Genomic DNA, 27,976 nt, shown 5'->3' on the forward strand with positions numbered 1-27,976 from the left:
TAGAGTTATAACTTTTTATTTATTTATATAAATAATAATTGTTCCATGTTTTAAAAAATTAATATAATATAAGTATCTTATACAATGTATACAAGGAAGGCATATATTATTATTTGCCAAATAACTTATGTTAATGGACTCATTTTTGTTGTTTAAAAATTAAGATATTTTTTGATTATTTAACAATTAATAATATATCGTCTTAAATTGATATCAATAAAAATAGTAAAACACGCTTTATTTTTTAGGGTCTTGTAGGGTTTTGGAAAGGAGTCACAGCTTCATATTGGGGAATATCTGAAACTGCTATACATTTTGTCATCTATGAATATCTAAAAACTAAGTGTTTATCTCGTCAAACCCATAGTAGGACGGATAATAAAAAGTCATTAGCTGATTTTGCTGGCTTTATGGTATGTGGAGCTTGTTCTAAGACTTTTGCAACTGTGGTGGCCTATCCTCATGGTAAAAGTTAATTATACACAATAAACATAATATATTATTTATTTTAAATTGTTGAATTTTCCTTTTCCTAATGACTGTATATTAGGGTGGCTTGTAAGTAAATAAATTATGGAGTAGTTGAACTTTAACTCTTAGAATGGGTGGGATTTGGCTCAAAAATATTGCATGAAAAATTTCAACGTGATATTTTAGTATTTAATGGTGTCCTCAGGTGGTTGAATTTTTCCATGTTTCATTGAAGTATATGTTTGTCCTAGGTAAAATAAAAATATTATTCCTAGTTATTTCAAATAAAATAAATCTATATTATTAATGTTTTTTAAATGTGTAAGAAAAATGTAAACAAATTGAATAGTAAGTACTAATATTTTTCGGTATATCGGTACTGTGTTGGTATCGTGGTATTGGCCCATTGTAAACGATACTATACATAATTGATATTGAAACCGGTAATTATTGTGTCATTATGGCATAGAAAAATTGTCTTATTGATAGCGTAAATTCCCAAACTACTGAGCTAGAGAATTTTCATTTCTAAAACAAAGCTAGAATGAAAACTGTACTTTATAACTTCATCAAATTTCCTCTCTCACCATCAAAAACAAAAATCTTACAAACTCCCTTGTAAGTCTTTGTCACTTAACGACATTTTTGTTTTATATTTGGAGTAAAAAAAGTATCGAAATACCGATACTAATTTTGGTGCCGAATTGGGTCAAAAATTATTTATATCATGATAACACTACTAAGTACATTAATCGTTTCTGTATAGCTATGAATTGACTAAAGTATTACAAAGACTTTAAGTTTGTTCAAATTCCTATGAAAGTTTTTCAAAGCTAGATTAAATATTATACAATACGTAGTGATAGCTTCGAATGGCAAAATCATTTTGTATGCATTTTCAAATGGAATTTAAATTTAAATAACAAGTCGAGTAGCTCTTGATAATTTTTTCCAAGATGGAATTTATCTTAGTAGACTCATGCAAATATAGTAATCATGATTTTACTCCAGTTTGAAAGGTTGACTCGATCCCAAGACGTTTTTATATTTCAATCCATTTGGTACTGTTAACAATCTTTAGAAGAAATTAAGGACATCTAATTAAATAATTTCACTTGTATGATTTCACTGAAGAGACAAAAGATACTTTTTTCTATTTAGTGATTGTTCTATTTTTTGACAACTATTGCTAAAGTTTGTGTCTCAACAGATTGTCTTAACATAACGTATTTAATTAATAACTCATTGCATATAATTTTTCTACCGGGGTTTCTGAAGCGAAGAGCACATAAATACGTTGAGAATAGCCTTTAAAAAGGCGTCACATATAAACTTATGACTAATTCAGCTTGGTTATTTTTGTTTAAAGAAATATATTTGCACTTAATTTCACCAAAATTATAATTAATTATTGTAAAAATCTGGCAGTATTCAACATTCACTCGCAGTCATAATATTATGAGGTCTTACAAGGCTTATCAAACCAACCCCCACATTGTTTCTACTTTTAATAAATAAGAGAGCAGCCAAGAGTTAAAATATTTTAGAAGTAATTTGATTATAATACTATAATTGCCTAGCATCTTTTCTTTCTAATGGTATAAAAATCAATTTTTTACACCCAGGCTGTTTCTATTAGCGTTTAAAGTAAGGATGAAGTATCGGGGTAATATTCCCTTTTTCGACTCAATATATAGTTCTTGGAGAATATGTTAAAAGTTTCAACCGATTTATAATTATTAAAGTAGATTTATGTTCATATAAGTCAACATTATAAAGTGTTTAATAACCACAGAATAAAGTCTTTCTAAATTATAACTGGTTTTCATCTGAATATTCTGCAGAAAATCAGGGCTGAATTTCAGCATGAGTTGATTATTGATTGATTGCATTTTATGATGAAAATGAAATAATATTTATATTCAATTCATTAATTCACCATATAAAATAAACCTTAAAAAGGACCAGAATTAAATGAAATTAATAACAATTTTTTTCTTAATAATTGTTTGTTAATTTCAGAGTTATAAAAAAACATTTTCGCAAATAGTTAAGCCCGGAAAACCAACATCTAAAATACAGTACCGTTAAGAGAAATTGTTGGCACTTGAAATTGTTTGAGGGCTCGAAACCTTTCCATAGAGTTTTCCCAACCATACGTTCTGCAATTAATCAAATTAAAGAATGACATTAAGCGTCGTATAAATTTTTTAGAGTTTCTGTGGTCATTTAATATGTATATAGATCAGTGGGGTATATGCGAAAGTTTACACTTTTTTTATCCGATTAGAATAAAAATTGAATCTCTAATAACATTGTGATATTCAAAAAGTAAATTAAAGATATGTAACTCAATCCAACACTGATATATGAGCTCTTTTTTATCTTGAATTTAATTAAAAATCGTCTTGAATACCATTGCGTTTTGGATTGTAGTTTTTAAACCACTAATCTGATGGATGTATAAAATAGATCATTTCATAGCTATTGATTTATGCAAAAAAATATTTAATTAGAACAAGATAAAATCAATATCTCACTTTCGAAAAATAGATTTACTACTTAATTTGGCTACAATTTCATTAATTTGTAAAACTAATGTTAATGTAAATTCCTTTGTTAGTACTAAACACAAGTCGCTTTAAAATATACAAAGCTGTAGGTTTTTTGCCTTGGGAGATATCAGAAGTTTAATAAGTACATATAAATAACATTATTTAATAACATTTTTGCATTTTAATGGTTTCTAGGGCTTACAAATTTACGCAAATCTTCCATTTATTTAGCAATAATTGGTTAATCATTGAGAGTTGGGATACTTTCATTTGTATTCTTTGTTGTATTACTAATAACACCAATTATTTAGTTGAACCACTGGTTATCATGAGGTATAAATTCCCCTTTAACCATTTATGATGATAAATAATATACTTTTAAAATATTTGGTATATGGACGATGAATGGGTTGAAATTTTTTGGTAATTCACTATTGAGAAACAGTATTAATTAAAGCATTAGCTTAGTTTAATATGATCTAAGTTTATTATATAATTTTATTTATATGAATTAATTAAAACTTCTTATAAGCCCATAGATCCAATATTCTATTTTTTTTATTAATTGAGATATTAATTTTACCTTGATTGGATAAAAGTTTTACCAAGATCAGTGAATATGAAATTAGAGATTTTGAAGGTAAGAGAATATGGCAAAGATTGTCTATACTTAAAAATAAAAAAAATTGCTCTAAGTATTTTTTTTATTTAACTCAATAGCTATCAAATGATGTATTATATGCAGTGATGTAAATCCTGAGAACTTTTAGCCAGCTTTTTTTTGTATTTCTAATTGTAAACTCTAAAATGATTTTTCTTTTTCTTCGCAGTTGGCATTATAATTTAATTCCTGAGTAGTGAATATCCTTTCCTAAATAGTTTCAACTATATTCCAATCTGATAGAACAAAGACAGAGCGTAAACTTGAGGATTTTTGTGGAGTTATATTTGGGATCGATATAGGAGTAAATTTTGTCAATGTCCTTCTTTATTTGCTTCTCCCCCTCTTCCCTTGTCACAGCTGATCTCCTCCAAAACATTCCTCAAATTTTCAGGGTTACCATGTTGATTTTCGTTTTTTTTTAACATGCCCATTATACACAGAATTTTGGTCATTGATTATAAACATCTATGAGATGAGTGGTTTAACAGGTATAATCCTAAACGCAATTATCAACAGGTTATTTGATGTTCCATTAAATTTTAGTCCAGTCCAATGAAAAAATAAAATAAAGTTAAAATTTTCATGGAATGAACCATATACATTTATTCAAAAAATTAATTAATAGATGGAATTGAACGACTAGCTTTATTATCACTCTGAACCTCAGATAAAAGTGAATGGAAATGTAAAAAAAAAAACACATCTGTATTTTTCTTGTTGCCAACTGTTAAATATGATATAATTGGATCATAGTTATTATATATTAAATACATTGAATTGATAATCGTATCAATAACCGGATTAGTTGATATAAATAAATATAAAAAGCCAAAGTTTATGTAATATATTTTTAAGTTCATAGACTCAGCTGCTTTAAATTATACAAGAGTTTACATATGAAAATGAATTAAAAAAGCTAAATTGAAAATAAACTACATCTAGTTTATTTCATAAAACGACTTGTGTTATGCACTGACAAAGGAATTTCGATTAATATTAGTTTTACAAATTAATGAAATTGTAGCCGGATTATCATTCTTTAAAGCAAATTGGGTTGATTGAATTTATATAGATAATGTTCATATACTTTGATAAATGTCATTCAAGACAATTATTACAAGTGAAAGTAACATATTCCAATAATTGTATCATCTTAGAAAAATACACTTACAAATTCGTTGAAGGAGCCTTCATCTAATAAGTCTCTTGTAGTGGTTCTCATAACTTGGCTAAATATTCATTGGAGGTATAAATTTACAGTCCTAGATATTTTTTACTAGGATTCGAGTCTCTTGAGTGACTGTGTAATGGATCCTGTTTTCGTACTCTGTCGACAAGAAACTAAGTTAAAGAAGAGACGAAGACCATCGTTTTCATCTTTACATGCCAATTCTAGATTATACTGAGCTTCACAGTTTTTCCCACTTACGTCTCTTATTTCCTCGTGCTTACCTACGCTCCTATGTTTGAATGCCTCCATGAATCCTTTTTAGTGGTTTGCCTCACCACAACCAATGGCATCTTGCTCTGAAACATCCCGGATCATAACGAATTGGAAATTGCAACTCTTGCCTGATACTATGCTTGTTTGTCAATTCATGAGTCTATTCTGTTATAAATAAACCATCATGTCGAATGATAATTAAAAAGTGATAAGGACTTCTGCCATTCATACCACATGTTACTGTGTTGTATTTATACAATGATCGTTAACTAATTTACTTAATAAAAAATATTTTCCCCAAAATAACACTAATTAGTATACCTATATTTCATATAGTTTATGAACAATACGATACAATCATTATAAATTAAATAAATATATAGAATTGCATATATCAATATATTGAATGTCATTTTTTGGCCAAATGGTCCTTTGGCGAAAATGTTTAAGAATTTTGTATGGTGAAATGTCCTTCGGTAATTATTTTTCCCCCAATTGTGCTAAAAACTGAATATCTAATGTTTATAACTATATCTGTGGATGAAATTAAGTGAAACATTTTTTAAACATTAGCTAATAATATATATTTTTAACATTAGTCATAATTCTATCTAAATATGTGAAATTCTTTTTAATATAATTATTTAAAAAAAAAAAATACTACCATCCAAGGCATCCCTATTTGTCTTCCTTTTTTGATGTACAGGGTGGCCCATCTAGCGGTTGCATTTTGAACAACCATTTTTTTGACGGCTGACAGCTGTAGTAACATTCTCATTGTGTCTAATATTTTGTAAAAGGTATCCGGCTTACGAAATGGTTAAGTTTACGCTCGAAGAAAATTGGGAAATACGAAAGACTTACTCCCAAAATGGAGTCTTCAAACGAAACTGCAAGAAAATTACGTTGGTCGAAATACAACGACTTCCAGGCAGTTTGTGGATAAATTTGTGAAGCGTGTGCGCAAAACTAGTTCGTTAATGGACAAAACAACGCGTTCCCGTGTTCGTCCAGTGCGCTCAATCGAAAACATTGCTGCTGTTGCCGAAAGTGAAAAACGAGCAAGGAGCTGCCGTAACGGTCAATGGTGAGCGCTAGCGGGCCATGTTGGAATATTTATTGTTTCCCCAAATGAAAAAGGAAGACATCGACGACATTTGTTTCCACAGCCAACGTTACAGTGGATCTTTTGCGCACTGACTTCGACCATCGCATCATAAGCCGAAACAGCAACGTCAACTGGCCACCTCGTAGCTTCGATTGGACTCTGTTGGACTATTTTTTGTGGGGAACCGTCGAGGATAAATGTTACGCCAACTATCCAGAGACGATTGACGATTTGAAACACGAAATTGGAGTCGCCATTGCAGCTATTGAAGCTCACACAATCGAAAATGTATTGAAAAATTGGGTCGACAGAATGGGCTACTGTAAGACCATCAACAGCGGTCATATGAATAAAGTGGTGTTTCATTATTAACCTGAATGTTGAGGCTTTCAAATAAAAAAAATTATTGAAAAATATCCAACCGTCTTTTTTTTTAATAGCGATATCAAAAACAAAAAGTTTCGTGGGCCACTCTTGATAATACCTTCAAAAATTTTTGCTTTCAAATAAAAATTGGAAGAAAAACCTCAATCCCCCACTATTTTTGCTTATTTTCAGCATTTCAACGGTTTTAGCTTAAGTAATACAGTATCGATCGTATCTCTTTATTTATTATATTATTTGTTAACCTTTTACCATTTACTTTAAACCTAATTTCCCGTTCCTTTTCATTTGCATTTCTTGTGTCTATCATTTTTTTTTCTCAATTTGCTGAACTTCCCGGTATAAATTTTTTAACTAACATTGGTTATTCTTTGAAGTACACATAATTAAGTTAATTTGCTAGGTATTGCGGTTAATATCAAATAACTATAAACTATTTAGAATAGATTATGTAAATAGTAGGTTTATAGTTAAATTAATATAATATTAACTTTTTTTTAAATGACAATATGCTTCGTTTAATTGGACTCTATCCCTTTGAACTGATCGTTCATTATAGGTATCCAGATTTCACAGCAGTTGGATTCTGAATTAACATATAACTTTCTTTAAATATTGATTAAGCTCAGTCATAGTTAGTTTCTTAATAACTATATGAAGTTCGAGCGAGCAATTATATTGACCAGTCACAGTGCCCCTTATTTTAGATGAAGATTTCAGAAACAATAAGTCTGAAATGTAATAAGGATCTTAATGCAATTTGAAAACGTTAAAATGTCAAATTGTTATCCCTAGGAAATTATCAATGAAGACATTATTCGACTCATAAAATATATTAGTATGAGGCTTATGACGAGTCAATGAGATGATCAACAGTAAACGAAATGACAAAAGGAGTTCATGATATATGCAATGCATACAAATGAATGTGATCTTGCCAGGGATGCCAGACAACTGCTTCAAGAATAAAGGAGTTCAGTAAAATTAAATTTTAAAAACATTATCATCACCAAAATTCAAATCCTTAGTTTAATTTTGTGTCTTTTCATTATGTTGTGTATTAATAGAATACCTGAGAGGAGGGGAATCGAGACTTGTGACATGACTTGATCTCACAATCAAAGACTCGATACTTTACTTGCGGCTCCGATAGTTAAAAATAACGAATTGACTTGGACTCGAAAGCTAGTTTATACTGAACTCAATAAAAGCCTTAACTCTATGGACCCTATATTATAAATTAATTATGGACTTAATATGGGCTCAAAATAAATTTGTGGACTCGATAAAAATATTCAAGATATTTGGGGGCAAAGACATGAGACTCGACATGGACTTACAGTGTAAGAAATTTTTCCCCTTACTCTTGAATACAATTTAGTATTAGACAAAGACTCAAGGTGTATTTACTCTTAACATTAGTTTTCAAGTAGCCTAAATTATTTAGACACCTAATTTTTGCCTACTACTATGTCTTCAGAATCCTATGACTTTGACTTGAAATAATATCATGTTATACAAGCAGAAATATATCTAATTGAGGATTGCATTCCTCAAAGATTGGGAAGATCAGAAATAGATGGCCTTACACTTCGAAATAAAAGTTATTAATCTAATAGATTCCGATATAATGTTAGTTCAGATAATTCTATATTTTTATTTTATGAATTTGATGTTTGTTTGAAAAGGTGATGATTATTATATTAGGATCAAACAATTAGTTAGGTATTTTGGCTCAACTTTAAAAATAAATAGTTGATACGTTTGGTTTCGATTTACAAAATTTATCTTATGAAATATGGAAATGAATGTATGGAATAAGTATTGTTAGTTCTAATTTCAGCCACTCTTTATAAAGACACAATAAACACACTTATTTACATTTCAATATAGATAATATATTCTTTCATGTTTAAAACTTCTCCTTTCCTAATTACGAGTTATTAGATGGATTTCCAGTCAACTTATATTTTTTGTTGTTTTTTGTGTTAATCCATTTTTCTATTAATTAGTATTGAATTGAAGATTTCACCATAGCCAAGAAGAAAGAATAAGTTGTCTCACTAACTCTCCGTTCACTAATTTTAGCGAAATGTCCAAACTCAGAGATTTAATGACCCAATCGAGAAAATGAAGACATTTCTGAGCTTTTATCTTACCGATAAGAAACGCCTTTGTGGCTAAACTAGCTTAAACACGGAGTTTTATTTTCAATAGTATCCAAAGTCTTTGAGAACAAGAACAACCATTTTCAAGATACCTTTTAATTATTTGTATTTCTACCACCCACATATTATATTGTGAATGTGACGTTTCTATGTTATGAAGGTCGGACATAAGAGATATTAATACTACATATTTTATTTTTTGATTTTTTTTTGCAAAAATGGTGAAATTTTGTGTTGCAAGAAGAACTTTTTCTTTTAAAATAAAATAGAAAGAAGGGAAAAATCCCGTCTTCACCTTTCCTTCTTATTAATCTTAGACTGTTTCTTTGTTTTCTTCTCATGTATGTTCGTATTATATTGCAATATATTAAAAACATGAATATTTTGTCCAAGATATGTTCAATGCTCTTAACCCTCTGTTAGTGAACTGGGATATTATAGACCCGAAATTGATAACTATGCTTCTAATTCATTTTCATCTACATTTGATTGCCAATACTTTTTAATACAATTCTGAAACATAAAATCAGATTACATGCAATTCTTTATTTATCTTTATAATGTATTATTTAGGATTTATTAGAATATTTAGCCATTTTTAATCGAGGTTTAGTGAACTAAATTATCTCTTATGCTTAAAAGTTGTTCCTTTGTTTTCCCTTTTGATTTTTTTTTTTCTTCTTTTTTTTTAGATTATAATGTTGTCGTTATTATTACATATTATACTCGTAACCTCATCAAAACTGTTGGCACTGATTTAATTCCCGAAATTTGCACAAAGTAATGACTATTTCATTGAAATTTTTATATTAAAAAAATCAATGTTTTTACTATAAAAATAACAAATGTATATATTTAATTATTATAATCGTTTAACTGTTAATCATTTCATTAAATACGTTTTAATATGAGGGTTTCTTTTTTACCAGTCCACTAACCGTACTATAAAAGAATGTTCACTAACGGAGGATTAATACATATCTTACTTGGCTTAATAAACCATCGATATTTTTTGGGGAAATTCCATGGACCGATAGTATTGGTCTTAAGACTGAAGTGGACTGCATAAATAAGGACCAACACAACATTATAGATAATGAATGGTAAGGTAACATTTTGATGAGGTTATATCACCTCTTCAGAGGAGATTATACCAAAATACTCAATAGCATGTCCGTTAGGGTGGCCCAAAATATATACGTTTCAGCTGCAATCCAAGGTAAACCCTAATTTTTTCGCATTTATCAAAAGTGTAATAATACTTTGCAAAAAAATTGGTTTCCAAAACTATGGGAAGATCCAATCACCTCCTAATTATGACTATTTTTTTTATATAAACGGGTTTGATTAAGACATTATCCATTGTATTAATTGTATATTATTTTTTGTGTTAAATATGTATTTGAATGCATTAAAATATGTTAATGGTATTGTTTGTGAAAACTTTAGCAATTATATTAAAACTAATTTTCTTTAATTGAATTTTGTAAATTTATTTACATTTTTTTCTCAATTTATTAAATTTCCCCTTATTAAGAAAATTTGAAACTTGTACTTTGAACTAAAATTGATTTTCTTGGAAGAACACCATGCAAAGTTAATTGGCGATGTCCTGGATATGTTCGTTATGCTAGATGGATGGCTTAGCTGATATATGATATAAAGATCACCAAAAAGTTTTCAGACTAACAAAGAGGGAGGAAGTCCGTATAAAAATATATATAAAGTTTGTGTAGTTATATACGCAAAGGTATGGATGAAAGCTCATCTCAATGTTAAAGCTCTAGCTAATAACTTGCAACTTTAGAAGGATTAGGAAAAGTACTACTGGAATGCCTTGGCTTGTTTTTATATAATGCAAATACTGTTCTCATAGTTAAAAATATAAGAATTGTCGAAGGGATAACTCAAGAATCAATGACATAGGTAGGAATTACTCCGACTTCAATGATCAATTCTACTCCAAGTCTAACAAGGACTTATGCTTGTAACTTTATAATAAATTCTCAGTTACTCTTCAACTTTCACGCACTAATTGTCATTTTATTCTTTTTATTTTTTCTTCAAGAATACAAGAATAATGATGACAGCTTTGGTAAATAAAAAACGTATATTCATGTAAGAACTGCAAAAAATTGCGCATTGCTAAACTATTTAAAAAATACAATACAATACTTCATGAAAATAAAAACCAAAAAAAAATAAGTTGTTGAAGCAAATAAAAAATAATTTCCCATAAAGACAACTAAGAATTCTGCTATCAGTACTTTTACTAAAGAGTGTTTTTATTAAGTGTTGAAAAATATGCATGGTGCTGAGATTGTATGTTACATTGAATTCTTATTTATTATATATCTTGAATTCTGTAGTATATTTGAATTTGGTACTTACTTGTACATTATCAACATTAAATAATTTCTAAATTGCACTGGTTTTTTTTACAATTTTTTTTTTTTTTTTTTGTAAGACTACATGTTGATGTATGGCAAAAATATTCCCTTACTTTGTTCAAGCTTACACCGTTTATTGTTATTTTGTACTGACCCGCAATTATGAAATTACAATGGTGTTGAGCACTGGCTTTATAAATTTATAGAATACTTTTCTGTTGAACACTATTGACAAATAAAAAAAAGTGCCTTGACCTTAAGCTGGAGGTGTTTTATGTGTATACTAGCTGTAGTACCCGGAGTTATTAGTCATTGGCAATCAGACAAAAATATTCTTAAATAATATTATTTATTTATTTATTTTCCACCAGCGGCTATAATCAAAGTCTGAAATGTTCTACCTATATTTAGTGTTTATAAAATATAAAAATTATCATTCTTACTAAAAGTAATGCATTTCAGATAATAATATTAAAAACAACGTAATAGTACAAAATGGAAAAAAATTACATAATAAAATAAATTAATAAGGTGTTGATTCTGTCTGGTCCAGTTGAAAAAGAGTAACAGATATTTAAAATTACACTACGAACTTCTTCAAAAGAAAATAAACATTCAAAGAGAGATGGGGGCCCATGAATCGTATCAATAGGGCCCTCATACACTCAATTCAACTCCGATTGGTAGTCCAACACAAAATACGTGTTAAAGCAAGAAGTGTTATGCCAATATAATCTAAGATGAGTAGATATTTATTATTTCTTATCGAACCAATTTCATTTTACCAAAACCGGCTCTCTAATATATACGTATTGAGGTTTCAAATTAAATTGAGAAAGCTTTGATGGTAGCTCGACATCATTTTTAATTATATTTTGTTAGTAAGCTGCATAATATTCTTTTCATATTTTTCTTAGCTAAGTTGATTATTCTGACATGAATACTCCATCAGTGTTGGGAAATCATGCATCCATAAAACGCTGGAATGTTTGTGCAGCGTTATTGAGCCCAAATGAAATCTGCACCTATTCGAAAAGGCTGACGGGGTGATGATGAGCGACTTTAGACTGGGATCTGGTGATAGGCTTTACAAAGGTCCAGCCTTGGAAAAGCTGTGGAGCACCCAAGGTTTTGAGAAAAGTTTATCATATTCGGAAGTGTGTACCGATCGAGTTCTGCCATACGAAAGTCTCAACGAAAACGAAACCCTCCGTTTGATTTCTCTACCATGTGGACTGCAGAAGAATAGGGGGGAAGAGGAAAGCAGTCGTAGACCGATATGAATTAATAATTGGGCTTCAGACTTGAGGAAAGCTAGCTTTGGGCTACTGAGCCTTGCCAAAAGATGGAGCACCGGTTGTGACGATGGAGTGTGTCACTGAGTGGTTGAGTGGAACGTGATAGTCAAACTTTGAGAAGAGGATATTCGTGTGCATACTCAGCTTACTCAACAGCTGATGAGTTGGGAGACTCAAATTACAATTCACTCAGGGTTGTGATCATTTGAAAAGTGATTTATTTTCAAGATCAATACTAAAATTATGTTTTATTTAAAATTATATACCAAGAATATGGATGGCGTTTTCAAAAGTATAAAATTATGCACTCTTAAGCAAAATCCACTGACGAAGTACCGATTGGATTACTCGCAGCCCTCCAAAAATGATAAGTCGGGGAAGATTGGATTCTTTTTTGATGGATTTTGCTAACGTAGTTGCTAAGATGGAAACCTGAGCTCCATCTTCAACAAGGAATTATATATTCCTGAGACTTTCTTGCACATAAATTAGGTCAATATCTGCGTTGGTTACGTCAGCTCTGCAGTTGGAAGCCGAACAGGTCAGTGTAGATACAGTACATCAAGTGTTGCCTGCATATACGTCGTGCATTAATTGGAGCTTGGTTACGAAGATATTGATGTTTTTTGTTTCTTAAAAAAAATGGGAGCTAAGTAGTGTCTTCGGAAGGAGGATGACGAGAGAACGACGAAGCTAAAATGAGCTCCTGTGAAGGGGGGGATGAGGAAAGGATGGTAGTTGAGCATTATGCAGCTCTAAGGATTACGAGAGTGTAGATGGTTGTTTCAGAACATAATGCTTGTAAGCATTTCCTAGCTTATTCTTGTTTGAAATCGGACCGTGGCTCTGAGTGAACTTGGGATACATCTAATTATTAGCTCTTTGGCTAGAATGTCCTTCAGGTCCGGTACAAACTCATGGCCGAGGAGACGATACACTGGGCCAAAATTTCCTTAGCCAATAATTATTTGTGCTTCAAACGATCATAGGCCTTTTTCATACGTTCTTAAGGGGGCATACCTGAGAGATCCAAAACTCTTGCTCATGTCTCCAAAATACGCACATAACTCCTTAGGAGCATTTCTCATGACGTTAGGTTGGAATTTTTTTGGCATGTTGACTTCGTCATAACACAGCCATTCTTATTCTGCTTCACTTGAAAAAAATATAAATTTAATCCGGAACTTGAAAGAAAAAGAGCTTAATTTTTTTAACTATGCAGATTCTATGTAATTTGTGCGAGGCAGTAGACTGCTGATTTCTAGTCTCCAGAACTTTTATAACCTTAAAAATAGTATCATTTCACTATTTACACTTCCTCAAAGTCATACAGAATTTAAAATTTTATACAAAATGTTGTAATTACTAAAAAGAGCATAAATTTCCCTTAAGTAAATAATTTTTCACAATAAATTAATAATTTTGGATTGACATTTAAAAAATCATTTTTTTCGTGAATTTATTTACATTTAGTAGTAAACATGAATTTATAATATTCAATTATTTCTTTTTCTTTCAAACGTTGGGCTAAATAAATCAATAAGATATTTAAAGAATATCTTTAAATTCAAAAAATGATGCATTTATATTTTATAAGTGTATACATGTATTCTGAATAAATTATTATAAATACAATTTAATCTTACACATTGTGTGATTTTTTTATATAAAACAATGGAACAAACTGAATGTGTAATCATTTACAATTAAATTTTTAAATCTTTTTTGAGAAACTTGATTTGAAATTGTTATTTCCTTATTTTAGCGCTATAAAATTTGCTGTTACAATCAGAAACCATTTTTTGCAAACAATTTAAAAAATATTGAGCACATAATAAGATCTGATAGAGTGATTTTGGGAGCAACTTAATTGATTAAGCCAGGTCATATATTGAGAAGAAAAAAAAACAAGTTCATTATCGGCTCTGATAAATACATCATTGGATTAGACATTGACTGTAAAGAACTGATTATATCTTCGGCATTAAACACAAAATTTAATTATAAATATATGTGGCTACATATAAGCAACATAACATCGGTTGGTTTTTTAAGACCACCTCTGTTTATTCTGTTAAAAAACTTCTCAGTTTCCTTCAAATCTGCTCCATCAGTACATAACTGGAGATTTATTTCTCCTGATGCGAACAAAAACGTTGCACAGCCTATTTTTAGTGATTTAATCAGCGAATGAGTAGAATATCCACTTTTTTTTATCCAAATTTAAGATCCAAGAAGCATTCGGAAGGGATTAAAGATAAAATTTTGTTTACGTCTTGAAATTGTTATCCTTTCTTATCACCTCGGCTGTAGTTTTGTAGCACTCATTTGATGGATTTTGCAAAGCATAATGATCAAGACCATTTATTGTCGATTCAGAAACAGTCTTACACACAAATCAACGTTAGATCTTTGTATTTGATGAGGATAAATAACTTTTTGATTTAGCTTATGGGTAAATTTGAGACCAATCCATGTTCGGCTTCAAATATTTCCTTTATGTGTTTGAACTCGAAATGAAAAATTTTGTTTTCTTCTCTAAATTATGGACATATGAATCTTCCTTCGTTTAAGAACTTAATATAAAAGTTCATAAAAGTATGCACTACATCAAAAAGAAGTTAATTTTTTTGTTTTGTTTTCGGGAATAGATTTAATATATATATATATATATAATTCCACGAAATAACTCTACTTTATAAAATTTCCTGTTCGCAGAATGGGGGGCAACTATAGTTGCAACCGTCGGAACGCCAACATAAATTACTTCCTCAAGAGCTTTGATAGTGGAACTATTGATTGTGGTAATTGGGGCCATACAAACCATGTCATTATATCGCCCAACAACACTTAATCATGAAGCATTTTTTGAAATCCATTTTTTTCACATCCATAAAAACTTCCTCCAACAAATTCTACTCTTTAACTCGAATAAACTTTGTCAATTATCATCAATAATAATTTATCTTTCGATGATAATGATTTTAATCTTGCAGAAAGATAATCTATAGTAGAAGTATTCACCTGGCTATTAACGGAAAGTTCACTCGTTAACTTTTTAATGTGTTTTAGGGTATGTAAAGAAATCAGTCCAGATTCTTTAATTTGACGAGATAGAGCCGGGCTTTTATTTTGTCATAAAGTAGACATTCCTAGAAGTTTAGCAGAGTTACTCCTTAAATGTAAGTTGAGCTGCTCGATAATTAATTGGAGATTTTGGGTTGAGTCTTACACTTCGTTGTATAAATAAGACTTTAACAAATTATTTGTCCTCGATTATTCAGATGAAGGATCATCTCTTTTATTCTTTAAAAATGCGATGATGCATATCTGTGAATATTTCTCAATCGTCTTTGATTCACAAATATGAGTAATGCCTTTTTTAGAAACGGAAAAACCATTTCAAAAAATATCAAATGAAAAATCTCAAAGAATTTTCAATTCATAACTTATTTTGTGTTCTTCATGCAATATTCCTAAAACAAGCACCCTATTATTTGATTTTCGAAAAAAAGGAAAAGTACTACCCCTCCGCCTTACTATTAAATGGTAATCCTGACAATATGAGGAATACTAAACAGCTCTGCTGCTATGACATTTCCTTATATCGGCTTTAAGCAATTGTGACGAGGCGGAGAGGTAGAACAAAAATAAACAAGGACATAGTCAATAACTCATCGATGTCGATCATCAATTCAACTATGAGTCCTACTAGTACTTACAATTATAACTCTGCAACAAGTCCTCAAGGTAACTCTCCGTCTTTTTTTAGTAGACACGAATGTTGAATCAGGTTTTGAAAATAATTTATTATAGTAGAACTACTTTGAACTTAAATAATAATGACAACAGCTTAGGTACGATTTAAAAAATATATAAATCTGCTTATTTGCCTTATCTTTAATTAATTTTGAGAACGTTTCAAGAAAAATATGAGGCAAACATCATATTTACGAATTTTATTATTTTTCATTTATTTCGTTACATTGAGGAATAAATTAGCTTAAAGGTGGAGATAGGTATCAATTCAAATAATATTAACTGTCGGTATATAAAAAAACGAAATTTAACGTGGCAAACCTCACAGTTTTAAGAATGTTTTGGAGAAGAGCAGATTAGTTATCTTTAGATTATCTGTGAAAGCCATTTGAGGGCGATGAAGAAAATAAACACGAACAGTACCCTTACTTATTATAGACATAGAGAGGAATTACTTCGATATCGATCTTCAATTCTAATTCGAATCCAATAAAGGTTTATTATTATAACTTGGCAAACAACCCTTAGTCTTACTCTCCGTCTTTTATGAGGAAACTCAATTGTTCAATCTGACTTTAACTGCATGTTGTATTCCTATCTTCTATACCTAGGAATTGATTTGGGTGAATTTATCCATTGTTTATCAAGGATAAATGGCTCACAAAATTTTCAAATGAGAAGAAAATGATCCATTTTTAGATCATATATGTTCGGTCCTTGAATGGTAATGCTGTCAACTAAGGTGAGTTAACGATATGGATAATTGACACGGTTTTATGTGATTATTATATTTTATTTGACGAATATTCTCTAAATATTGAATATTTACATTATATTAGCAAAATTTATTACAAAATTGGATTTAATATTTTGTAGGGCTTCGTCATTATCAAGACAAAGAAAAAGGCAAACCAAATAGTTTAAATTTATGATCATGTTAGATATTTGCAAATAATTTTCGCGACACCTGCCATAAATTTGTTAGAGAAAAGATACTTTTAGGTAAAGGTACAAATTAATTAGAGCCACATTGTTCCCTCTTCTTTTTTTTAGAGTTTCAATCGTCGTGAGCAAACTCAGGGTTTCCACATTGCCCCCCCCCGTGGAAAATATATTGCGGTTGTCTTTTTCACATAACAATAAATCTCCTTTTTTATATCTCTGAACAAGATTTATAAGGGAACCGAAATGTGTTTTTTTATTTACAGCACTGATTAGTGCTTTATTTTATAGTATTATATAATAATAAAGGTACTAACAGTCTTTCTTTCTTCATTTTAGAAGTTGCAAGGACCCGATTACGGGAAGATGGCTCAAAATATAATTCCTTTTGGCAAACTCTACACATCGTATATCGAGAAGAAGGTCATTCAGGACTTTATAGGGGTTTATTTACTCAATTAATTCGCCAAATACCTAATACAGCCATAATGATGGCTACGTATGAGTTTTCTGTTAATTTATTAACTAGGTGGCTGAAGAATGATGGAGATAATATTGAAAGTTTGTAGTGATTATGTAACTATTGTAAAATATAAATAATATTTGCTATTATCAACACTATATTTTGTCATATTGCTGAAATCAATTTTTTAGTTTCATAAAGTTAGTCTGAATTTAATGGGCATGAGCGTTGTCTACTTATATTAGTTTGTTTACAAAACGATTTAGAGTGGTCTTGCAGCAAAACAATAAAACGTCACAAATGTTAATATTATTTAATATATTTATTATTTATAAATTCAAATTCATAATTGTATTTGGAGCGTAAGAAAAATAAATTAAAAATGACTAACACTGTATAATATTTTTATGTTGCTCCCCAAACTAACCAAACCTTGCTGATGATACATATTTTTTATTTAACTCATGTCCTGAAAGCTTAGGATTATTCAGTCATTATTATAATTGGTTGTGATTGCTGTATCAACTTTTTAAAAAAAACCATTTCTGTGCGGAATAGTTAGTTTTATTGTTTCTACATACTCTTATCATATGGTTTTTTGTGATCTATATTTCTTTCACATTTTGAAAGTAAGGATAATATAAATACAGGGATATAATATTACGTATGACTCAACGGAAGTGTTGCCTCCGTCATTTTTCCCTTTTTTACACAATAGTTTGTTGTAATGGCTTGGCGTCACTAAGTATAAAGATGAAGCACGAGATTCATATTTATTACCTATAAGTGAAGTTGTTGATTAATCTATTTTTGTCGATTTTTTATCGACGAAAATACACATCAAAATTTGCCTATGAGTTTCAATATGATGATAAAAGTTAGAAATTAATATGTTTTAATGATCTCATTATCATATTTTGATGCTCAGTTTGTATCAAAATGGCTATATATGCAAATAATATATTAATGGATGTACTAAAAAGTATCTACAATAAGTGATATTAGATTGTGCCCTACTAGTGTTGCTAACTACTTCATTTAATACCATCAAAAATATAACAATGTTAGTATTTTCCAAATTTCAGCGCTGTTTTCACATGCTTAACAAACAAATTGCAGCCGAAAAAATTAATATATATATATTCAATTTAATAACATTTAGATATAAATTATGAGGAAACAAATTCTTGTCTTTTCAAAACTCAGACATTAAAGGACTAAAAGGAATTGACAAAAATAATTTTTGCTTTTAATTTCGTAATTTTTACTAAAATAAATTGGAACATTTACATTTTTAAATTATTTACAAAAATCTCGCAGTATTGCAAAAATGATATTAAAAATACCTAGTATCTATAAGGGTTTTGTTGATTGTAATAAATCTGAGTTAAATTAAAATGTAATATATACTTAAGAAGGTTCATTTCTCTGTAGAGCACAAATACCTTTCGTCATATACAGAATTAAAGAAGTTTCAAATTGAAATTAATATAATTAATGTGTATATCGAATATGAACAATCTATCATGTCTAATGATATTATAATTGATGACGGAGAATGAAGTTATTAATACTTCTTGCATTTGAATCGCTTTTGTGAGACGTATTATATCAACTTTAAAGAATTTTGTTATGTTTCTACTTTATCAGTTTTCTTTCTTTTTTCCCCATTTTAGTTGGTTGTATATTATTTAGCACGTTACCTTAAAATATATTTGTTATTCAAATAAATAAAATAATCCATTCAGGTCCGATGGCTTTCCTTTTTGTGATTTGTATTAACTACGAAATTAATGGCATGGAATCCCTTTTAGAAGAACAAAAAACTAATAAAATGAGGTAAAGTAAAGGAACCACTAGACTAATGATTTAATTAAACTTAAGTATCTTAAAATAATTACTTTATTGGATAGAACCGATTCATCTTCAGTGAAACATTTCCCATATTTACTCTTTGTGGATTTGACAGAAGAAGAAAACTTCGTTCGAAATAGCATTAAAAGCTATGTTAAATGCCGAAGAAGATCCTTTTTTATTTCGAAAAAAATGTTGGCCATCCAATTTCTGAGGAATGATTCGACAAAATATTAGACTTAGCTAGAATAAAGGCACTCACATTTCGAAAGTTTATTGTTTAAAATTAAATAATGAGACACAAAAAAAAATATATATACATGTTTTCCGTATCTATTCTTTAACTAAAGAAATGATCAGTTTTTCTCACATTACTGGCTATTTTCTTTTTATGGTACTTTTGTCGATAATATTAATTACTAATGTCTAATGAATGTACAATTACGAATAAATTTTTTTATAACTTCCTATCCTTCCTTTGGATACTGTTACAATGAGTCGATCCGTTCAGTATAAAAAAATTCCAATGAAAATTTAATAAAGTGTTATTCCTTTTTTTGCAAAATTTCGAAAAAGATTCTAATGGCTGAGGCAGTCCCCTCTTGACAATGTCTTTTTAAACCATAGACTTGGAGGAACTTGGATGCTGGAAGTATTACACCAGATATTTTACACCAAAGTGTGATATTTTTGATATAAGGATTTAGCCACATATCCAGAAACATAAATAAATCCTTCCTGTTCACAGATTTTTAGGAAGATGTAAATCATTAAATGATTGTTCTATTGTATTTTCATCATTATTTATACCTTCCTCAATTTCATCTTGAAAAATATGAGTATAAATTCTATCATTAAAGTTTCGGGAAAATTCTATGTTGTTTTCTTCTGAATCTGCTTCACTCAAAATAGTACCTAAAAGGAAATTCAGGATTATTATATCTACATTAGTGCATTAGTGATACTGCAATCTATAATTTGTTGAAAAATAGAACGCTGTATACCTGCAAGGTTATTATTAACTTTGTATACCTGTATATTTTTCTTAGGATCATAAATTCTTTGGTATAGAATGTAGTATGAAGCTTTTTATTTGTATCCATCTCATCAAAGCACTAAACAGCCAAATTACCATTTGAAGTTTCTTTGTATTTGATTTGTTGAGCAATAATTTTAGTAATATTTGATTTTATTCCAGGACCTTTTGTTTAAATTTTGGAATTAAAGTTTGATGGTTATTACACAAGGAATCGGAAGTAGACCGCTGGATTGAATGTAACAGTAGGTTTTTAAGGAAAGAGACTTCAGTATCAGTCCCTTAACGATATCCTCCTCATTCCATTTTCCAAAACTCTTCTAACTCATAATGAGTTTACATTGAGGTTTAGTGAACCTCTTTTCAAGTTCTCCTTTCGTCGTTTCCTTAAAAGTAGATTTGGATTTTAATAATCTATTTTCCGATTGAAGAATTTTCACGTTTTCGTGTAAATCTGTATTATGTTTCCTTAGTGACTCGGAGTTCTAGAATGAGTTGATCTTTTTATTATTAGAAGCCCTACTTATTTGTATAATCCAGTACACACATGCTTGATTAGATACGTTAACCTTTTCTACCATAAGTGGTTGAGTTGATTTCAATTAATTTGTCTTCAGAAACAATCAGTAAAATATCATCTACATACACTGCAACAAATACTCATTCATCGTTAGTAAACAAACATGGATTTTCTTTTCTCTTCTCAAACCCGATTTGTTTTAAATGTTGACCTAATGTAAAATTCCAATATCTAGTGGCTTTCTTTAATCAATACAAACTTTTCTTCAATTTACATACCAATTTTTCATTTAAAGGTTCACTGAAGACCTTCAGGTTGTTCAACATACACGTTTTCAGCTATTTCAACATTAACAAAGGCAGTTTTCACATCAAGGTGATGTAATTGAAGCCCATCTCCAGCAGCCTCTTCAAATGACTTTGGATCTTTGTGTAACATATATGCTTTTTCTCCAAAGCGTTCAGGTTGTTTCTTTTCTCTTGTAGATCTTCTGAGTTATTGCACACTACCCTCAATCTTATGAGGAAAACGATAACCGTTATCGTCCTCTGAATTTGCTTCATTATTTGAGTTCTCATTTTCATTTAAACCTATGACATTTTCATCAAAAATAACATCTCTACAAAAAATAATTTTTCCACTAACAGGTTCATATAATTTATAACCTTTCATTTGTTCTTCATATCCCAATAATACCATTCTTTTACTCTTGTAGTCCAGATTTTGACTACTCTCTCTAGGTATAAAAACATGACTACAACATCCAATTCTTCTAAGACGTGCCAAATCAGGCTTTTTACCGTTTCAAACTTTATAAGGAGCCTTCTCTTCAACTGTTTTAGTAGTACATCGATTATGAATATAAACAGCAGTTTTCACTAATTCAGCCCAGAATTTTATGGCTAAACCACTATCAGATAGCAATGCACGCACTGATTCTATTAATGTTCTATTTATTCGTTCTGATACACCAATCTGCACGGGATTCCTCGTTAAAACGAGTTCTATTTTGATGGCTTCACTTACCAAATATTCAATAAATTCTTTAGATATGTACTCTCCTCCATTATCAGAACGTAAACATTTCTCCCTTTTTCCAGTTTCTTTCTCCACCATGACTTTCCAGTTCTTGCATTTGATTAAGGCTTTATTTTTATTCTTCAGAATATATACCTAAGTATGTCTCGATTTGTCATCGATGAAGGTAATAAAGTAATGATGTCCACTCAGACAAGCTGTCTGTGTATGTCCAGATAAATCTGAATGGATTAATTCTTGAATTTTTTTAGCTCTTCTCATTATTTGGTGTGGAAACGGTCTCTTACTAAGTTTACCCTCAATACAAGGTTCATACAAATGATGGGATAGAATTTCTATAGAACCAATACCTTTAGTTTTTTTGACCTATTTCTTGGATTCCAGATACGCCTATGTGTCCAAGGCATCGATGCCACTTTTCATAATCGGTCCCTTTGGACATATTAACTCTTTCTTTCATTTTTCTACATACAAAATAATATAGACCATTACTCCTGATGCATTGTTTATCTACTTAGTCTGACTTATATATAAAACATTGAGATCATTTGAAGGAAATTGAAGTACTTAAAATACTTTTGAAATAATTAAAAGGTGGAACGATAATTCTGGTACATATAATACATCATGAAATGTGCCTGGTATATCCAATGTATCTGTCGTAATATTAACATTGCCAATGACTATTAACGTACTGTCATCTCCAAGTGTGATCTTCATTGACCCTTCCTTCATTGTTTTTATCTCTTTAAACACACTTTTATCGTGACACATATGACTCGTTGCACCTGAATCAATAATCCACTCCATTGAAATTAATTTGTCTAACAAGGCAAATTGCTTTATTGTAAGTTCGAAATTTTCTGATTAAGAGCTTTTACACGTTGCCACTTTTTTTTATTTTATGGCCTTTCTTCAACCCATGGGGGAACTGATCCGTATACTTTTTTATTTCATAACAATTCCTTTTCTTGTGACCAGGTTTGCCACAACAAAAACGTTTAAGCAAACGTCTGCTCCCAGAGGCTAAACCCTTTTCAGGTTTTCTTGAAGTATTCTCTTCAAGCTTCCTCTCTGTGGTCAGGATCTATTTCCCATTTAGGTATCTCAAGATTATCCTCCAATGCCGTCACAAGCATATTAAAATATTTAGAAAGACTCGCTAACAGATACACAACCGTGTCCTCCTCATCGACCTTGCTCCTGATTACAGCAAGTTCAATCAAATATTTCAGTCATCTTCTTGACATGACCTTGAAACTCTCACCGTCTTTCAACTGACAACCAACCAGCTTCTTCCGTAATTCTAGTTTGTTTGCCAAAGTTTGCTTTTGAAATTGACTCAAATCCACAGAGGTATCCGTTGCTTCACCGACTAAGTATAGTAGGTTTTGTGTCTATTGCTGATACTATAATAGCAAGGGCTTCGTCTTTACTAATTCTAATTGCAACATGTTCAGTCAAATTCGCATTCGTTATCTTAGGCTCCATTTCTTCTTCTTTAACAATTTTCCAAAGATTCTCCTTCATCAACGCCATGCGGCACTGAATTTTCCACGTGGGGTATTTAGATCCTTTAAGGGGTGCGATGGACATCCTATCTACAGACAAAGGGCTCATAACATTATTGAATTGTAATAATATAATTAGATATCGGGAGAATAATTTTTCGTACTGAGATTTCTTTTAATGAAATCAAACAAAAGATTTATTATGTATATACATACACGTTATGCAGGTAGCAACAAGAGAATTAATATAAATATGGACAGATAATATATAAGGACAACATATATAGAACTGGAAACATATATACACAGATCAGTATTGACATAATAATAATAATACTTACATTTTTCATCAGCAGGAATATGTCTCTGAGATCTAAGGGCTATAATTTGACACGAGTGGTCTAAGTATGCAAAAAGAGAGGCTAGAGAAACTTTCATAGGAGTTAAGTTCACAGATATAGTCAGGTTTTTTTATCCTCCAAATGAAACTTACACGAGAATGAAATTATAAGAAATCCTGGCCGAGGATGCAGTTCCTTCATGGATAATTCATAACCAACATTTTGTAATTGGAGTAAATATTACACCGGTTAATCCGAATTTTGTACAAATGAATTAAAGCCAAATATCGAATTTATCTTTGAGCACATAGTCCAAAACTGATCCCAGCTTTTCTTTCAGTCTTCTGAATTATAAAATATCTGGGATTATATTAATTTGGGAAAATTATTGTAGAAGAGACAGTTTTTAACCTTAAAAAATATCCAAATTCAAATTAGGAATTAATAAAATATCTAGATAACGGTTTTCTATGATTATAACGTGGTTTTATTTATTGTATATCTTGTTTTGAACTCAATATATGTTTTTTTAGGTTGAAAATGACAAAAAAGACACTCTTCTTTAGATGTTTATAACTTATTCCTCATTCATAGTGATGAAGAATATCATAGCTTATATTATAGAAAAATATTCATTGCGTAGTTTTAAAAAAGACTTATTTAAAAAATATGCATCTCCAAAGATTTTTGTTCTATTTAATATTTTTTAAGTGGTTACATTTTTTAAAGGGGTGTACTAACAAATAAGCCACAATATTATGGTATTGTTTACTAATGTAATGTCAATTTCATGACCCTATGTACCGTAATAAATAATAATAATTAATATCACAACACCTCACATACTACAAACGCAAATAAAATAACTTGTAAATACATTGGAAATATTAAAATCCCTTACTCATCGTGAATAGATCTCTTCATTGTTTCGATCCTGGCATTTCTCTCCAGTGTAAAAAGTCTACTCTACTCCCTTATGAGGTTTTGTAGTTTTCCCCCGATAAATTTTCATCCCGTCGTACCTCGTGGAATTCGGAATTTGAACTCTTGTAGAACATAGAATATTGTGAGGATTTAAGCCTCTTTCAAGAATGAAGGAGTGTTTAAATGAGTGGACTGTATAACTTACTCTATAATAAAACACTAAATAATGATAAGAAACGTGCGTAAGGTTTGACTAGTATATTTCGAATGAATAATAATAAAGAAGAATATGAAAAAACCTCCAAACTTTTGGAGGGAAAAAACAAGTGAATATAATCAGGGTTGCAAATAGGTGATTATATGGGCAGATATACAAAGGCTCAAATTCCAACATTTTCTGTCTTTTTACATCCTACTCAGTTCCGACTAGAATTGATAGACCCCCAGGCTGTAGATCTTTCAAGGAAGTCTCACTAATTGATCGAAATGTAACTTCAGAGAAACAATACGTTAATGTATGTAACATCGACCTTGTATTGCCAAACTATGCCCCAGATAACTTTATAATTTGTGAGGTGTCTAAGTTACTTTCTTTTCATATTATTTGCGTCTTTAGTAAAAAAATTGATTAAAAAAATATGTCCTATGTTTTTACTGTATTTGTAACTCGGGGTTGGAATAGACAGACGAAGTTGTAAGGGTTGCCCGACCCCCACGATAGTTTTAACATGTTGAATAATTTTATAAAATTGTTAATTTTTAGGTTTATATTAAATAATCGTTTTACGATTTCTTTCCATACATGGTTTGAGATGTTTCATGGTAGCCATTTAATCATTTTATATAACTTCCTTTAAGTCTTCTTTTCTTGCTCAATTCATGATGATGAGTATCAACAACATCTCTCTCTGATGTATCTTCTGAATTGTAAGGAACTGGTTCTACAGACATGGTAGCTGTTTCGCCAGGAATGACTTTATCCTTTTTGACTTCCTTTCTGTGGTAAGGTCGATCTCGAACAGATTGGCACTCCTGAGTCGATTGTACAACCAACTCAGGGACCTCCAACGTCTTTTCTTGATTTCCAGTACTTCCAAATTGATTGTTCAATATAGATTCCACCATTTCTTTTTCAGCAACATTAGATTCTATTAGAGCAATTTGTCTTATTGAGCATAAAAATTTTCTGCCATTTGTTAGGCTAAGTGCTTTCTGAAGTGACAACGTTGTCCTGGTTTTTATGAATTTCAGTAATCCTTGCTAATTTCCATGAATTTTTCTCTAATGATTCAGGTTCTAGGATTACTGTATCACCTTCTCTGATAGAGTTGGTATAAGACTTCAACCATTTTCTGCTAATGCTTAATTCATTTAAATATTCTGTCTCAATCTGTCAAAATTTCAGTAATTTTTTCCTTGAAAACCACGTGTTACAGTATGATAACGTCGACAAGATTGATTCATTCAGAGTGTTTATTCCACCCTTTTGACAACCATGAATAAGGAGGTTTGGAGTAATAGCTGAAAGTGATAGGGAATCCTGATCGGAAACTCCCAGTGGTCCATCATTTATAATACTTGTTATTTCTATAATTTATGTTTCTATTTTCCGAATTGTCAGTCGATTTCGTTGTACTGCAATTCTGAATTGTCTTTTAAATACGCCAACCATTTTTTCTGTAACCTCATTTGTATTTGACTGATATGTAGTGTCGTCGATCGATGAAGATTTAATATTTTTCTTTCTGCAACCAGACTTTTAGGTAATATTATAGGTTTTTTGAATTCATGTGATCAGGATGATGCCCAATGAAGACGACTTTCGAGTATTATGACTTCTTGATCTTCATTCTATATAACAGGTAAGTGTTTTAGACATGAATTTTTTGTAAAATCGTTTTTTTGTTTATCTCACCTTTCTTAAGTATCCTTATTTTAAGTACTTTCTTGAGCACTTTTAATATGAATAAGTTCCACCCATTGTATTTCTTAATTAGCCATTCTGAAACTAAATGATTTGGACCTTTTATCTCATGCTCTTTGACCCATTCTTTTGATTCGAATTAATATATTTAAAACTTTGGACCAATTATGTTGGTTTGTTACTAATGTATCTATAAACTCAAGGGCATCTTGTTCCTCTTTATGAGATTCTGCATTTATCTTAAATATATGTATTTTTGCATCTTTTATTGATTGTATATTTTCTGCAGTATTTGATTGAAATAGATATCTAAACCATTTTTTTAGAGTAATCTATGTTTTTCATCTATTACCGAAAGATTGGAAAAGGTTGCTTTGGTAACAGTTCTCTTGGTTTAAGAAGAAAGATGGTACCAAACAACCACATATCCTCTTTTATTTTTAATTCCTCTAATGTGATACCACTAGTCTGTAAATCTGCAGGATTAAGAATACATGGACAAAATCTGATAGATGAATCTTGAACATGATTAGCATATTTTATTGTTTTGGTTAATAGGTTCTCATCCCAAGAAGGCTTATTGTGCCATAGCATAGGTAAGATTTGTTTCTATTTCATTACAAACGGTGATACATATCCTTGTGTGACAAATACTTGACTTGCAAGTGATACTATACCACTACGTATGATCTTTTTTACGTTTTGGTCAAATTGTTTAAATTTTGAATCAAGATCAAATTTATATTCGTTTGTTTTTTGATCTAATTTAAGACCCTCAATTGAAATTATTTCTGAGGAATCTGTTTTATCTTAATCAATTGCGTTTAATATGACTTGACTATTGACCGTAATTTAGTGACCTTGAAATCAACCACTTTCAAAAATGTTTGATCCCTCTGAAGATTGAGAAGGAAGTCTGTAAAGTATACTATATCTTTATTTGTGACAATTCCCATAGAAATTTCTTGGAAAAAAGTCCAACTCTGATCGTCATAAGTAGGGCAACTAGTTCTACTCTTGCAATCGTTAATGCATCCTCAATATGGGCTCCTTTACGTAGATTTTTGAGCATTATTGAAGTTTTGGAGAATCCTAGTTGTGATGTGAGCTTATTATGTCCTGTTTTTGAGACTATATAAGCTGTAACTCTCATAACTTTTTTACTCGAGGCGCCAAAAATAG

General features: G+C 30.3%; 1 protein-coding gene and 1 long non-coding RNA gene across 17 annotated transcripts in view; one reads left to right on the forward strand and one right to left on the reverse strand.

Moving 5' to 3' along the window:
* LOC121126968 (solute carrier family 25 member 36) overlaps positions 1-18,036 on the forward strand; it is a 35,040-nt gene extending 17,004 nt beyond the window's left edge. Inside the window, exons 3-8 of one of the 15 annotated variants that reach the window (XR_011782939.1) lie at positions 249-465; positions 5,935-7,364; positions 7,422-7,599; positions 7,694-7,969; positions 9,487-9,574; positions 9,724-10,271. Coding sequence is in view for 4 of the 15 variants with exons in the window: in XM_040722322.2 (XP_040578256.1) it covers positions 249-465; positions 17,523-17,752 (447 nt within the window). In the remaining 11 variants the exon portion in view is untranslated. Of the gene's footprint in view, positions 1-248; positions 466-550; positions 723-5,934; positions 7,365-7,421; positions 7,970-8,638; positions 9,654-9,723; positions 10,272-12,101; positions 14,118-17,522 lie in introns of those variants that run through there. The other 14 variants (XR_011782938.1, XR_005867378.2, XR_005867375.2 and 11 more) reach the window with 14 other exon arrangements.
* Positions 1-27,017, reverse strand: LOC121126973 (uncharacterized). Of its 2 annotated transcripts, XR_011782947.1 has the most exons (4): positions 20,533-27,017; positions 20,311-20,415; positions 19,548-20,238; positions 18,915-19,472 (listed from the first exon to the last, which is right to left on the reverse strand). It is a non-coding gene; the product is annotated as an uncharacterized lncRNA (long non-coding RNA). The 2 variants fall into 2 exon arrangements; XR_011782948.1 differs by adding an exon at positions 1-718 and having other exon boundaries at positions 19,350-20,415.
* Positions 27,018-27,976: the final 959 nt, after the last annotated feature.

This window comes from Lepeophtheirus salmonis, chromosome 12, assembly GCF_016086655.4.
Source record: "Lepeophtheirus salmonis chromosome 12, UVic_Lsal_1.4, whole genome shotgun sequence".
Lineage (NCBI taxonomy): Eukaryota > Metazoa > Arthropoda > Copepoda > Siphonostomatoida > Caligidae > Lepeophtheirus > Lepeophtheirus salmonis.